Source organism: Octopus sinensis, linkage group LG6 (genome assembly GCF_006345805.1).
Source record: "Octopus sinensis linkage group LG6, ASM634580v1, whole genome shotgun sequence".
Taxonomy (NCBI): Eukaryota; Metazoa; Mollusca; class Cephalopoda; order Octopoda; family Octopodidae; genus Octopus; species Octopus sinensis.
In genome coordinates, this window is record NC_043002.1 from 24,388,553 (window position 1) to 24,404,685 (window position 16,133).

Genomic DNA, 16,133 nt, shown 5'->3' on the forward strand with positions numbered 1-16,133 from the left:
AGCACTTTCTAAACTGAAAGTTTGAAGAAGGTAACATGCAACATTCTCAGATTAAAAAATAATAATAAAATAACGTAAATATATATACTCAATATAATATACTGAGTTCTTTTTCTCTCGGTTTTAAAACCAAACTTACATATACGTACATACATACATATATAATTTTTTTTCTTATTCCTTAGGCCACCACTAACTAAAACCTATGATCAAAGGCGTTCCAGTTGTGACCATTCTGTCCTATTTTTGTTTAGATATGTTTAGAATCTCATTACCTAATGGTTTATTTCCTCTTTATGACGGCACTGAGGGAGAAATGGCTGCTATCTCAAACAGGTCGAACACCCCATAAAGCCTCATTCGTTTGGTGTCGTTACTTAGTCCCAGATTAACCGTTATTGAGCAAAACACCAACGATCAGAGATATTCCAACCGTGAACATTCCATTTATTTTATTAAGATATCTATTTTGTGTGTATCTATGACACAACGTTACATGTCTTTCTTCTCTTTTCAGAAAGGATAGGGTGTGATATAAAAGAGATTTGATTGCTAATTCTAGCAAGTCGAGAAACCAAGTAAAGAATGATCTTAAAGTTAAAAATCACAAACATACAATATACACACACATTATATATATATATATATATATATACATACACACACATTATATATTATGCGTTTTGTTTGCTGGCCATTTTGAAGTCAGAGCCAAGCTGTCGAAATAAAAGTGCACAGTTTCTACACGTGGAATAAGTGATTATCACAACAAAACAAGCCCGCTTACCTACCTAGGTAGGTAGAATGGGATGTGGTAACAATGTTTATATATAGAGAGTTGGGTGGAGGTACTTTTATTTTGTATATAGTGAAATATGTTGTGTGTATGTGTGTCGGTGAGAAATAGTAATGAGAGAGTAGGAGGGGGTTGCTTATAGCTATTCATATAGAGAGAGGGGTAGATGGAAAGAGAGAGTAGGAGTGTCAGAGAAAAGGTATTAGAGGGAGTGAGAGGAGAGAGATAGAGAGATAAGAGTAAGACTGCATGTGACAGAAGGAAAGAGATAAAAGATATATATATGTTTGTGTGTGTGTATATATTTTTTACATATTATATATATATATATATATATGCAAAAAATAGATATAGAGACAAAGAAGTAACACTCTTATATGCCAGGATATATGTGTGTGTGGAGAGAGAGAGAGAAAGGAGATAAAGAGATCTCTGTAAAAGAGAAATTTATAGATATGCTAGAGCCTACATTACTGTGGAATTTTCACACAGCAGGCGTCCCTGAGTATTCTTTCCTCAGTCATTCTTACAGAAAGACTGACAGAGACACACTTCCAATGTGTAGAAAGAAGATGGAAAGAACGAAAAAGGGGAAAGATAAACAAAGAAAAAGAGAAAATTATAACTAGAGCAGAGAGAAAGAAAGCAAACGAAGCTAAGATAATAACAAGAGGGAAGTGAAAGAGAAGAGAATACGCACATATATATATATATATAAGGTTTACAAGGGATATATACCGGATGATGCACACACACACACATATATATATATATATAATAATAAATAAATATATATATATAATAAATAAATATATATATGTATATGAGTGAAAGGGAGAGTGAATCATGGATAATGGTAGAAGCACTGGGGGAGGAGGGAAATACAAACATAAATAAAATATGAAGTACCTGAAAAAAAAACCCGTCGATTGTAAATCCAAAAGTAAAACTTACCATTTCCTAACTTTATCAATGGCATTAATCACACGTTTGATATCTTCCTTTGCCCGGCTACGGGTTTCGGCTCGTATCGACCGCGACAACATCTCTTCACTTTCTCTCTAAACGTATTTGTTAAGACTTTTGGAAACGAAGCAAGCAAGCAGCGGCTGTTGTAAAAATACCTACTTGCCCCGGCAGGAAAAAAAAAAATAATACGATAACGATGATTGTATAGTATTATTGCTGCTGTTATTACTATTACTACTATAACAAGACCTTCCAGTTCAGTGTTAGTTGAGCTGATGAGTTGGTGTGTTATGGCGGAGTAAAGCCCGGATGATTGACTGGAGCGGCTGCTGTCGACAACTATGGAAGACTAGCAGTGTTGCGAAATATTGATTTATATATATATATATATATATAAATGTATATCGCGTGTGTGTATATACATATAAATCATCATCACCATCATCATCGTCATCATCATCATTTACACACACACACACACACAACAACTCGATCATTCATACAAAAAATACGCCGACGAGCCAATGAATGAGCTTCTACTCGGTCTTTCAACTTACTAAATATGCCAGCTAAATCTCCCTCAAATAATACTCTGCTCGTCTTGAAATTGGGTGGGGACGCCGAGGATAATGTAATCCTAGATAGGCAATGTCCTATAACGGTGATGGTCATGACTGGAACCCTTTTGATAATATTGATTAGGGCTAGACAATTCCTTCATTAATGAGGGACTGTCTATGTGATCACTTGAACGACTAAAATTAGTAGCCACATCTCTCTTAAATCGCTCAGTAAGATTTAAATAAGAATATATTAAAACAGTTTAGCCCCTGATATACAAAGAAATTGGATGGTCGGTCAAGGTTTAAATGCCTTTTGTTCCCCAACACTTTCCTTCCCATCCTACAATAGATTGCTCAAAGGGTTTTCTTCCAATTCTTTCACCACTTCTTTGAATTTCACCTGTCTTGAACTTCAACTTTTTTGTTGTCAGACTGGACAATAGCTCAATTGCCCTCCCACATCTGCAATCTCTTATGCAGATAATACTACCTTATGGTCTTTTCTAACCAGTACTAAATCATCATCATTATCATAATCATCGTCGTCGTCGTCATCGTCATCATCATCATCATCATCATCATCATTGTCGTCATCATCATTGTCATTGTCATCATCATCATCCTCATCATCATCGTCATCATCATTGTCATTGTCATCATCATCGTCGTCATTGTTGTCACCGTCTTCGTCGTCATCATCATCATCATCATCACCATCAATTAACGTCCTTTCTTCTATGCTTACAGGGGTCAGATGGAATTTGGTAGTATTCCCCATTGCCAGACATGCTTTTCATAGAAGACTGAAAATGAACAACATTGCACGTATGACAGTGATACTTATTGTCTGTGGCTGTATATAACAGTGTATGACAGTGATGGCTGTAAACCAACATATGATGTCAAAACAAGGATACACTTGAACATGCACACATACACACACACACACCGAGAGGTTTTTCCAGTTCCCTTCTACCAAATCCAATTACGAGACTTTGATCATCCCCAGGCTACAGTAGAAATCGCTTGCCCAATGTGCCACACAGTGGGATTGAACCTGGGATCACGTGGTTGAGAAGCAATCTCCTGAACCATACAGTCATGCTTCTGTCTAAACATTAATAAAGGTGACATCTGAAGTTTGTTGAGAGTTACTAATTGATCAGAACTAATGTATTTTCTGGTTCTGAAAAGGAATCAGTTTTCATAATGCAGTGTTAGAGATTTCAGATAATATTTGTAGGGATTATGAATGTTTCATTTGTGTGTTGATCAGGAGTAGAGAGGAGTGCAAGAATGTTTCCTTGATATAAATAACAATTTTAATTGTGCAGTTACAAGAGACAAAAATGTTATATCTTCTTTGGAGAATACTTTTGAGGTCTCCAGTCATAAAGGCAATGCATTTCAGTTGTGAGATGTTGAGACTGTGCATGGATGATGTCTGACTGCAAAGGGTTTAAGGTGGAATGAATAGCTGTATAATCTGATTCATGGTTGTTCTTATTGGGAATAAAACATAACACTATGTTTCAATTGACTGGGAGAGAAGGCTGTAGAGTTTGAGATGAAGAGAAGAATTGGCTCTGAATCACACAGCTTGATGACTGGGTTTATGAAAACTGGGAGGTCTACATAAAATGTGGTAGACAATGAAGAAGGAGAGATTGGGTGTGTGTGTGTGTGCAGTTTTGTGCTTGAAGCTAAAACAAGCAGAGGGAAACATCTTACTTGAGGAGTGGTGGTTATATGAAGGCTTAATCTAGAGGTAAGAAAGAAACCAAGAATCTTTGGAAAGTAATGCAATTGTTAATAATATGGGTGGATGAGGATACTTACTGATGCAGAATGTTTAAAATGACAGGTGTGCAAGTGACTAGAGAACTTGTGTATTATGATTATATATATAAAGGAAAAGGAGGCAGTCAGAATTTTGGATAATTCTTTATTTAGTGCTTTCATCCATTCATGGGGACTCTTCAGAAAATTTATTCTGAAGAGTCTGCATAAATGGATGAGAGCACTAAATAAAGAATTATCCAAAATTCTGTCTTCTTCCTTTTTCTTAATATACAAAATCTGTACATGACTTCTAACAACCTACACACACACACACACATGTATGTATATATATATATATATATATATATATACTTATAATATAAGGATAAAATTGTTAAAAGTTTTATCAGTCGCTAGCATATGGAAGAATAACTTGTAAGGCGAAATTATAAACACAATTAAATAAGGGAAAAGAAAAAATTTTCTTTGCCTATATGCTGAAAATAGATGCTAAATCGTCTAAACACATTAAATATTTTTACTATTATTATTACACGTGTTGAAATGAGCTAATAGAAATTTGTAAAAATTTAGTTATCTCTGTATTGGTCCGATTTCAATATTAATCCAAAGGATTTTTTCTTCATCAGCGAAGAACACAATGGAAATAAATGAAATACACATACGCACAGAAAAGCAATGTCATGAATACATATAGATACCCTAAATATATCCAAATAGAAATTCCGTGCGTAATAATAATAGTGGAAATATTTAACGTGGTTAGACAATTTAGTGTCTATTTTCAGCATATAGGCAAAGAAAATTATTTTTGCCCTTATTTATAATTGTGTTTATATATATATAAATATATATATGCATATATATTTGAGATGGGCGATTCTTTCTTGTCTTGGGATTCACGGTCAAACAGCTGGGTAGAATTGTACAAAAAATTACACAGATGTGTAGAATGATCTGGTGGTGATGCTGGGCTTTGTATTTTTTCATAGCTCTCATGGTTACCGATATAATCTACTATAATAATACTCTTGTATTTATGAATGAGAAAGGAAGAGGTGATAGATGAATAAGGAAGGAAAGGATGATGTCATACGTGGTAGTGTGTGCTGAAAAAATAAATCAGTGTTTCAACTCTGTGTGAATGTATGTGTGTGTATGTAAAAGGTGGGGTATATGGAGAGAGACAAAGAACATGTTTTACCAACAACATCACAGTATCTCCTTATTCTCTTGGAGATTTTAGGTAAAATTATACTAATGTGTCCTTCAAATTTAATTAAATTCTATGTTTTTGTGCAGCTGAAGATTGCTCTACATTTTAAATTGATGTACTGCATTACCTCTGGATATCCTTTTTGCTTATTTTGATTTTAATCACCTTATTTTAAATTGTATGGATAATACCATAGTAAATTCTGATGCCTCAACTTAAGTACCATATTCATCTGAATCTATCTATCTATCTATCTATATATATATATAAAAATTTGTTTTGCAAGATTCTTGATGTGAAATCGTGTGTTGAAACAGATGTTGTTTTTTTTTCCGTGCCAAATAAACACATGCACTATATATTCATTTGTCACTCATTTATAATTGTTGTTCTTATTTTATCTTATATCCATTGACTGGAATGTCAGATGTGTGATGAAAGCATCACACATCTGTGGATGTTAAAATGGTGATGATGATATATATATATATATATATATATCCAGTGGTGAACTGGCCAGGTTGCCAACTTACCTGATAGTAAGTGAGTCCTTCTGCGATTAGAATCCATATATGGGGGCCCGTGTTAGTATTTAAGGGGCCCGTCACCTTAAGTTTGAGAATTTTTTATTCACTCCTGGAAGAATGCATGATTTCAGCCTGGCTGCGTTTGTAGACAGTTGAAAAGAATACTTTTAACAAAAAAAAAAAAAAATTAAATTATAGCATTGTAGTTGCAGGTGGGCCCCCTTAGTCTCCTGGCAACCAATATTTTTAGACCCAGTCCACCACTGTATATATCATCATCATCATCATCATCATTTTATCATCCACTTTTCCATGTCCTTCCTGTCACCACCCATCACTTGTCACCAAGCAAGGTAATATTTTTCCATGGCAGACATTGCTTCACAGAATATGAGAAATGAATGACAGAGACACTCATTTATAACTATTATGTAACATCAAAACAAGGAGATAAAAATACACACACATATATGCATACATATAAATATGAGTGTGGGCTGCAAAGTTCATAGGCTGACTATGAAAGAGTGATGCTAGAGCTGTGAAATCTTGCATGCATTCATTTCAGTGCTTCTTATTAGTAACTGTATTCTTTCCAGGTAAAGTAACATCTGACTGTTCTAGGAACACTTCAAAAGTAACTAATAGCAAATGGACAAAATCTGACACTGAGGCACAGCCATGTGTTTAGGAGTTGTCCCACACTTTGCTCTGAGTTTTGCTCATGACATCGTTGCCTAAGGCCTGTTGAATCTTTTGCATGGTTTGAGCTTGAGTATCACTGCATTCAGTGAAAACAAAAATAAATCTGATGAGTGTGTACTACACATCTAAACTCTAGACATAACAGCTGGTAACAAATGCAGCCTACTAGAATGAGTTGGATGATTTGATTGAGGTCTGGAGAGCCAGTGGCTGCACCAGGCTCCAATCTGATCTGGCAACGTTTCTACAGCTGGATGCCCTTCCTAATGTCAACCACTCTGAGAGTATAGTGGGTGCTTTTTATGTGCCACTGGCACAGAAGCCAGTCAGGGGTTACTGGCATCAGCCATGTTTGGATGGTGCTTTTTACATGCCACCAGCATGGGAGCCAGTCAGGCAGACCTGGCATAGACCACGTTCAGATGGTGCTCTTTACGTACCACTGGCACAGGAGCCAGGCAGGGGACACTGGCATTGACCACGTTCGATATATATGTAAGTGTACATACATCTATATCTATCTATCTATCTATCTATATTACGTTGGCAGCTAAGTTCCCGCCGTTTTTTTTAATTTAAATTTTTTAAAAGATTTGATAAAAAATAACAACTAATTAATCAATAATGTATTCACCCTTGTTGTTTACAACTTCTTCCCAACGTTCAACAAGATTTTCAATACCTCATTGGTAGAAATCACCCGATTTTGACTTGAAAAATTGATCCAACCAAGCTCTCAATTCTGCATCAGTATTGAACAAAACTCCACACATAGCATTTGAAAGAAATCAAAAGAGGTGGAAATCCATTAGTGCCAAATCAGGAGAGTACGGCGGGTGTGGCAGCACTTCCCAGTCAAGCGTTTGAATGGCTTCCTTGGCCATATTGGTGATATGAGAGCGGGCATTGTCGTGCAACAGAAGAACTCCATGCTGCCGATAAGGTCTTTTCTCTTGAATAGCCGTGTTGAGTCATTCCATCTGTTGAACATAGAGTTCCGCGTTGTCTGTTTGGTTCTGTTCAAGCAATTCATAATGGATAATCCCTTCCCAGTCCCACCATATGCACAACATTGTTTTATGTGGATGAAGATCTTGTTTCACATGCGGTTTCGCTTGTTTACTGGGGCTGAACCATTCCCTATGCTGCTTCATATTGATGTACAGGCACTATTTTTCATTGCCAGTAACAATTTGGTAAAGAAATTGTTACTTGCGTCCATGAGTTGAACAGTGACGAGCAAGCAAACCAGCAGAGATTGTGGCTCGCTGATTTTTGTTGTTGTCACTTAAAGCATGTGGAACCCATGCTCCATACTTCTGAACCTTTCCCATCAAGTGAAAATGCTTCTCTATAGCAGTGTGGGAGCATTCCATTTTCTCTGCCAGTTCCCTTGTCATTTTATGAGAATTTTCATGCAAAAGTTGGTTTAATCACTTTTCATTGTTGGTTTAATCGCTCAACTGGACGGCCAGAATGAAGTGTGTCTTTGAGGTCAAAATTTCCATTTTTGAACTAGGCATACCAATCACAAGTGGTTGTTTCAGCTATGGCACCCTCTCCATACACAGCACAAATGTCGCAAGCAGCTTTTGCGGCCATATTAAAAGCAAAAAGAAAGAGGTGTCAAAAATGCTTGTTTTTCTTAACTTGAAATTCTATTTTAATGATCAGAAAATAAACAAAAATGAACTAAAATTAACAAGAAAAAAAAATAGATTAAAAAATGATTCAAAATAGAATTCTCGAAAAAAATAGATTCCAAAATTTAAAAGCGCAATAAATTCCAAAATTTTAAAAGACGGCAGGTACTTAGTTGCCAACCCAATATTTATCTAACTACCTATCTGAATATATACATACATATATATATATATATATATATATATATATATATATATACTAGCAGATAAGCCTGGTTTCACCTGGTCTGTTTAGATGATGTGGCATAATCTATGACAGCGTTTCTCAACCTTATCATTTCAGGTCCCCTGTTTTGATTGGAGCCTCCAGCTGTATGAAAATTTCCTGACTCCTCACCCTCTTGTCAGAAAACAGCTTCAGGAGTTGTGAAGAACGAAATTGTACAGTCTGTTTCTGAGAGCTATTCTATTGGACCCCTGTCTAATCATTGAAACATTGATTTAATTATGAACATAGAAAGAAATTATACATGAATCCCTATTTTTGTAAGCAGTTGTATCTGTAAAAATTTTATTTGCAGAGAGCAGAAACTGAAAGAAGATATATGAAATGGACGTGTGTGTGTGTGTGTGTGTGTGTGTGTGTGTGTGTGTGTGTGTGTGTGCATGCTTGCGTGTGTGTATGTGTTTACAATAGTTGATTTATGGAAAAGATTATGTTAAATTTTTGAAATGCAAATATGTAAATGAAATTTAAGTTCAGACCTCTACATGGTAGCTAGAGCTAGTAGAAATAGCAGCCAAATCTCCCTAAAATCACCCTACTGTCTTAATCCAACAAATCTGTCTATTATGTAGTTTGAATGAGAAACTGTAACTAAAGATTAAGATTATTAATCCCACAAGGAGGTGAAAGAAGAGAGACAGCATAGCGAAAATTTTGGCTGAATGTCATCCTGTACTCCCCTTGTTGCTAACAAAATGGTATATGCTAGCTGTGTGAGTAATTGGTTGTTTTAATGGCGGAACAAACAGGAGAATGCCATTAGAAAAAGTTTTAACTGATTTTCTCAGTAAGCATTCCAATCTATGCCCCTGTCTCCACATGTGTGCCATTTTTCATGCAAATCCACCCAGCCGTTTGGCTGTAAACCTCAAGAAAAGAAAGAATACAATGATTGCCCATGTTCAATTTATATTATATATCATCATCATCATCATCATTTAGCGTCCGTTTTCCATGCTAGCATGGGTTGGACGGTTCAACTGGGGTCTGTGAAGCCGGAAGGCTTCATCAGGCCCAGTCAGATCTGGCAGTGTTTCTACTGCTGGATGCCCTTCCTAACGCCAACCACTCCGTGAGTGTAGTGGGTGCTTTTTACGTGCCACCCGCACAGGTGCCAGACAGAGCTGGCAAACAGCCACGAACGGATGGTGCTTTTATATATATATATATATATATATATATATATATATATATATATATACATATATACATATACATATATATATATACATATTTTTTTATATTACTGATAGAGGCAAAGGTACCTATCATACATATGTCTCTCTCTCCCAGGCCTCTTGATTCCTCAGGGAACAAAGGGCCACAACAACATTTTTCCAACGGACACAGTTCTGGGGAATCCTCTTCAGCTTGGCCCACACCATTCCGGCTGTCCTCACCTCTGCATCGACTCTCCTGTACCAAGACTGTTTTGGTTGGCCCACTATTCGCTTCCCCTGTGAATTCCAGTCAAAGGCCTGCTTGGTGACATTTGGTGCAAGCTTTTGTAGTGTGTGGCCTATCCATCCCCATTTTAGTTTCTTGATATCTGTCTCGACTGGGGCTTGTCTTGTCCTGTCTCACAGCTGCTCATTGGAGATGTCCTCTGTCCACCTGATGTTAAGGATGTTTCTGAGACATCTGTTGATAAATGTCTGGAGCTTGTGGGTGTTAGTCTTGGTCACTTGCCATGTTTCTGAGCCATAAAGTAGATCTGACTTAACATATGTGTTGAAGATCTGGATCTTCTGGAGTGAGAGGGCTGTTGATCTCCCAATTGGTCACAAGGTGTTGAATGCATGTTGGGATTTGTTTATTCAGCATTTAATGTCCTCATCTGTCCCACCATCTTTACTGACTACACTGCCCAGGTAAACAAACCTATTGATGTCCTTGATATCTTCCTGGTGCAGTCACACTGGGTCTTCCTGTCTGTTGTTCAATCGCATGTCCCCTATCTTCTCAATGTTGATCTGAAGGCCTCATATATATGTATGTATGAAATCGATCCACATCAATGGAATTTGTTGTTTGTGGTACCAGTGCCGGTGGCACATAAGAGAACAATCCGAACGTGGCCGTAGCCAGCACTGCATCGACTGGCCTCCGTGCTGGTGGCACGTAACAAACACCATCCAATCGTGGCCATGCCAGTCTCGCCTGGCCTCCGTGCTGGTGGCACGTAAAAAACACCATCCGAGCGTGGATGTTCGCCAGCCTCGTCTGGTACCTGTGTTGGTGGCACATAAAAAGCACCCACTACACTCACGGAGTGGTTGGCGAAAGGAAGGGCATCCAGCTGTAGAAACACCGCCAGATCTGACTGGCCTGGTGCAGCCTTCAGGCTTCCCAGACCCCAGTTGAACCGACCAACCCATGCTAGCATGGAAAGCGGACGTTAAACGATGATGATGATATATATATATATATATATATATATTATATATAACTCTTGTTTCAACTTTAAAGCTATGATCATTCTGGGGCACATTTAAAACAGTTTGATTTGGTTTCCTTGCTACTCCATTTGGGTTTCAGAAGCCTGAAGGAGCCAGGCTCTGTTTGGGAAACTGAATCAAACTGTTTTAAATAATACATGTAACTTCCACTAAATGTGTCCACTCACTTGTGTATATATATATAGATATATATATATATAAAGAGAGAGCTAGCTCCTGTGGAGGGCTCTTCCTTAGGTCTTGGACCCAACAATGACACTTCCTGCATTAAGTGCGCATTGAATTTTATCAAACTTGAAAAATATTTTTCAAGCAATGAACAATTTTCATCAAAACAATGATATAATTTGTCGACTTGCAATTTATTGCAAAGCTGCATGATAAACATCAGTACCACCACATCTGCCATACACACACCATTCAGACTTCTGACGCCACCACCATCAACACCTATGACTTCACTGCCTTAACCTCCACCACCATCACCACTGTCTTTCACATCACTTACTCTTTGACTGCTTCAGTTACCACCACTACACATATGTGTATGAGTGTTCTTTTACTCATTGTGTGCCACCTAGCCTAGTATGTGCACTCGTCTTGCACCTATCATGTTAAAGCTCTCAACCAACTAACTTTCATTTATATTCATCATCTATGTATGTACGTATGTACGTATATTTTATGTCATCGAACATTATATTACTAGTAAAGACATATAACTGGTCAGAATATTACCATCAGTGGCAATATTTGGCATGAAACCAACTGTAACATTCAGACCAATTACATACAATTTGCCAGTAACATTTTTTTGGTGATGTAAAAAATATTCCTGGTCTGTTACTTATACTGGATGTACTTTCATTTGTAACTTATGAACTACTAACCGATATATATATATATATATATATATATATGCAAACATGCATATGCATGCATATGTTGAAATACTAAATTGAGGATATAGGTTTAAGGCCCACTTACTTTTTATCAATCTCATCATTTCCTGTTTATCTTCTTTCATTAATTTGATGTAAGGAAATGTGTAAGTCTATGCCTACATATACATAACTTGAAATCACAAAAAATAACAGAAGAAATACTTCTAATTTCCAAATCCTATATCCAACTCTTTTTAACTTACTACACCAATTTCTCTGATGCGCTAAGATAAATAATATCTTAAAAGAAGAAAAAAGTGAAAGCACTATAATAAAAAAAAGACATTTTAAATCAAAAGATTTTTCCTCCCCCTTTTTTTTTTAGTTTTGATATCATTCCTGATAGGAAAATAATAATAAAAATACAGAGGCCAGGCTATGTTGAAAAGGTCATATTCGTTTACAGTCTTTCATTACAATAGCCATTAAGGGAGGTTAGAAAATAGAGGGAATAATGTAAAAAAATATTAATTGGAAAGTAAAAAGCATAAGCATTGATCAAAAATATTTCCATTGTGAGAGAGATATTATATCAATTATTGGAGCAAAGCACAAAAAAAAAAAAAATCAAACATTTTTTTGTCTTTCTTCTGAAGCAGCCGAACATTTAGTTGATAGTATGGAAGGAGCAACGGGTCACAATCTTTCTTTCTAACACTAGTGATGTTTGGCAGCCATATTTAACAAGCAATTTATATTACAGATTTTGTTTTAGAAAAATCTATTCTACTTGAAGTTTTATTTTTTTCGTGAATTATATTTTTGGCGGAATGTATTCTTTTCTCACTATTATGTACACATAAAATATTTAAGTATCTTGGAAATTTCTCAGAGTTTTTTAACATTTCTTTTTCTTCTAAGTTATTATTGTTTAGCCTTGGCCAGTTCTGATCCAACATACATATGATCAAAAACTTCTTAGCCGTGACAGTCATATCCTTTATTTACACATAGTGTATTTAAGATTACATTATTCAATGTGTATTTTCTTCTTTATGTTCTTTTAGATGGCAGGCTGTGGAAATTTTTGACTGTTATTTCTTCGATGTAAAGATGCTTTCTAATTTGCTCTTCTTAAAAGTCATATGTAGTGGATGTGTATAACACACACACACACACGCACGCATACACACATGCACGCACACAAACAAACATACACATACTCACACACACATGGTGCTTTCTCTAATCCATGTATCTATAGCAGAAGTGATTTACAATGTCATTATGTGTGAGCTGTTTGGGTCACGGTTGTTTAGGCTTAAATACCCAGATATCGACTCTACAAGCCTTTTCATTCCAGCAGGTCACATGACTTTGTGAATAGCTGAACTTCTTTGTATTGGTCGGTTTCCAGCTGTCCAATCGTGTTGGCGCAACAGTTTGTTTTTTCCTTACATGGGAAATTTATCACCAGCTCTAGGAACCTACTGATCTCTATAAGAATGACAGTTCACAACTGCTCTAGGTCTTTGGCACATGCCACTGACCACACGCAACACGTCTCTGACAATGATGTATCTGACACCAGCCAGTCTCCATTTTCACCTCTACCAGACACCTGCCTACATTGTTGCTGTATGAACACCACACAACCAACAGATCAACGGCTGCCTCTACACACCACCAAGCAGTACGTCAACTATGTCTACAAGATCAAAAGTCCAGCCTAACCACGAAGCCTCTCACACATCCTTGTTGTAACCTGTTATATTTATTTTATTTCATTATGGCAATCATTGTATTTTATAATGGAGAATAAATCGTTGCTTACCAGTTCATTTTCATCTCAAGTCATCATCATCATCATCACCATCATTTAACGTCTGCTTTCCATGCTAGTATGGGTTAGACGATTTTGACTGAGGGCTGGCGAACCAGACGGCTGCACGAGGCTCCAATCTCGATCTGGCAGAGTTTCTACAGCTGGATGCTCTTCCTAACACCAACCACTCCGAGAGTGTAGTGGATGCTTTTTATGTGCCACCAGCATGGGAGCCAATCAGGCGGTACTGGCAATGACCTCGCTTGAATCTTTTTACATGTGCCACTGGCACAGGTGCCAGTGAAGCAATGTTGGTAACGATCACGCTTGTCGTATATCATTTTTCACATTTTCCTTATTTGCCATCTTTATGTCTTTGTGTGAAATTATATTATGGATCTGTGGCCACTACATTAAGTAGATGCCAACATCTTTTTTAAAGTGAGAGTCAGTAGTTAACTTTTTGTTGTATTCTGAAGAGAAGTGGGCCTATTTGGAAAACATACCATGTACCCATCAAATGACTCTACATACCAACACTATTAATTCAGCTGGTTCTTTATTGTTTTGAAGTAAAACTTAATCAGTGTTTGCTGTGTAAAATTTCCTATTTTGATAAGTTCAGAAGATTTGTAAATTTTATCTGTCATGCAAATAGTGAAGAAACATTCCTGAGCATTTGGAAAGATAGAAGCTGTATGGAAGAAAGTCATCTACTTTAAAACTATTACTTGAGCAGAGTTCATTTTGTTGCAAGCATTCTGACCAGATATTTGGTCTATAGCTAACATGATATTCTACTTCCTATTGAAGAAACTCATGAGTCAGGAGTTCTTTCCCCTCTGTCATCTTTGGAAGTCTTGTAAAAAAGGTCAGCTTCATACAAAAATAGAATCTCTTCTTATCTTAAGAGTCAGCAAATCTTAACTTTCTCTCTCATGACATATTGTGAGGTTGTTTCTATGCTATATTCCTTTCATCTCTGAGCCACTACATCATGAAATAATTTTTGTTTATCCGCCAGTTCTTGGAAAAGTTGTACAGATTCCAGAGTATATCTTGCATGCAAGATTCATTACCATCAAACCAGTTCCTAGATAGTCAAGTCGACTGCATGTGCAGCAGTTCTGAAAAGAACACAAATAATTTATCTCTGGAAAGCTTTGTGCACTCATTGCATAACACTGTCTCTGGGTTAATGGAAGAGTCACAGCATTGTCATTATTCAGTTTGCTAGAAATAGCAGCCAAATCGTCTCCAAATCACAGCTTTACAGTCTTAAAAGAGATTTGTTTTATAATGTAAACTTAGCTATTTAAACATGTAAAGAAAAGAAAGTTAAGATAACCATTGCTATTATGCCTTTGATTATAATTCTACTTAATCAGAGCCAAACCTGGCCTTAATAACTGTATGTCTTTGATTTAAGGCATACAGAGATGGGTGTGTCATTAATGTTAGGTAGAGGAGGGGAAGGGCTAAAAAGCTCAAACTAGTGAGATTGACATGGTTATCGTGTTCAGTTTGAACATTAACAGCTTGACAGTAAATATATGAGTGGTGTATATATGTAGGTACAAGTGTGCATATATATGTGTGAATGTGTTTCTGTGTGAGTATGTGAGTGTATATGTGTGTATGTGATTGCGTGAGTGCTTGTGTGTGTGTGTGTTTGTGAGTGAGTGAGTGTGTGTGTGTATGCATGTACATATCTGTGTGCGTGTGTGTGTGTTGAAGGATTGAAGACTAACAATAATGATGTGTGATGGTGAGAGAGAATGAGTGATGGATAGCCATAGAGATGGGTGGTGCTAAGAGAGAATGATGGATGTTAGTAAATAGTGACATTGAGGACAGAGAGTGATTGCTAGCAGTAAAAAAAATAGATGACCGCAAAGAGAATTGAATGTGGGCAGATCTAATACTATCCCTTACTGCACAAGTGGCAAAATGAAAGTGAGGTAGAGTGATAAAGGGGTGATGGTGAGGGAATTCAAACAGACAAACCCAATATCATTCTTCATTACATAGGCATTATGGTATAGTGAATAGGAAAGAGAAGAGCAATAGATATGGACTTAAAAAGGATCATAATGGGTGAGATGCCCAAATGGAGATATATTAAACATCTCAATTTCTATCTCATCTACCACTTTAACATCTGTTTTACCATGCTAGCATGGGTGGGCAGGACTTGTTCAGCATAGCTTATCACTACTTATTGCAGTTCTTCATCATTTCCTCTGTGTGGCTCAGCTTCTTGAGATTAATCTTCATTACTTTGTCACATGTCATTTTAAGCCTCTCTCTTCTACTGTGTGTGTGTGTATATATACAGAAATAAAAATAAGGATAAAAGAAAATGGTGAAAACACTTGTTTTTATAAAAATGGTAGAGAAAATTGTTGATAGCAATTTCTAAATAATTTTTTAAAGTTTGAATATATGTTTGGAGTC

At 36.6% G+C, this 16,133-nt stretch overlaps 1 protein-coding gene and 1 long non-coding RNA gene across 5 annotated transcripts in view; one reads left to right on the forward strand and one right to left on the reverse strand.

Moving 5' to 3' along the window:
• The window catches only part of LOC115212735 (B-cell CLL/lymphoma 7 protein family member A), a 38,122-nt gene extending 36,033 nt beyond the window's left edge, over nt 1-2,089 (reverse strand). For 2 of the 4 annotated variants that reach the window (XM_029781379.2, XM_029781380.2), the window contains exon 1: nt 1,751-2,089. In XM_029781379.2, the coding sequence (XP_029637239.1) occupies nt 1,751-1,842 (92 nt within the window). In that variant the 5' untranslated portion in view covers nt 1,843-2,089. The remainder of the gene's footprint in view (nt 1-1,750) is intronic. The other 2 variants (XM_029781381.2, XM_029781378.2) reach the window with 1 other exon arrangement.
• Nucleotides 1-13,613, forward strand: part of LOC118763854 — a 26,522-nt gene extending 12,909 nt beyond the window's left edge. Inside the window, exons 2-3 of the long non-coding RNA XR_004999602.1 lie at nt 4,898-4,905; nt 13,469-13,613. This is a non-coding gene — a long non-coding RNA (uncharacterized LOC118763854). The remainder of the gene's footprint in view (nt 1-4,897; nt 4,906-13,468) is intronic.
• Nucleotides 13,614-16,133: the final 2,520 nt, after the last annotated feature.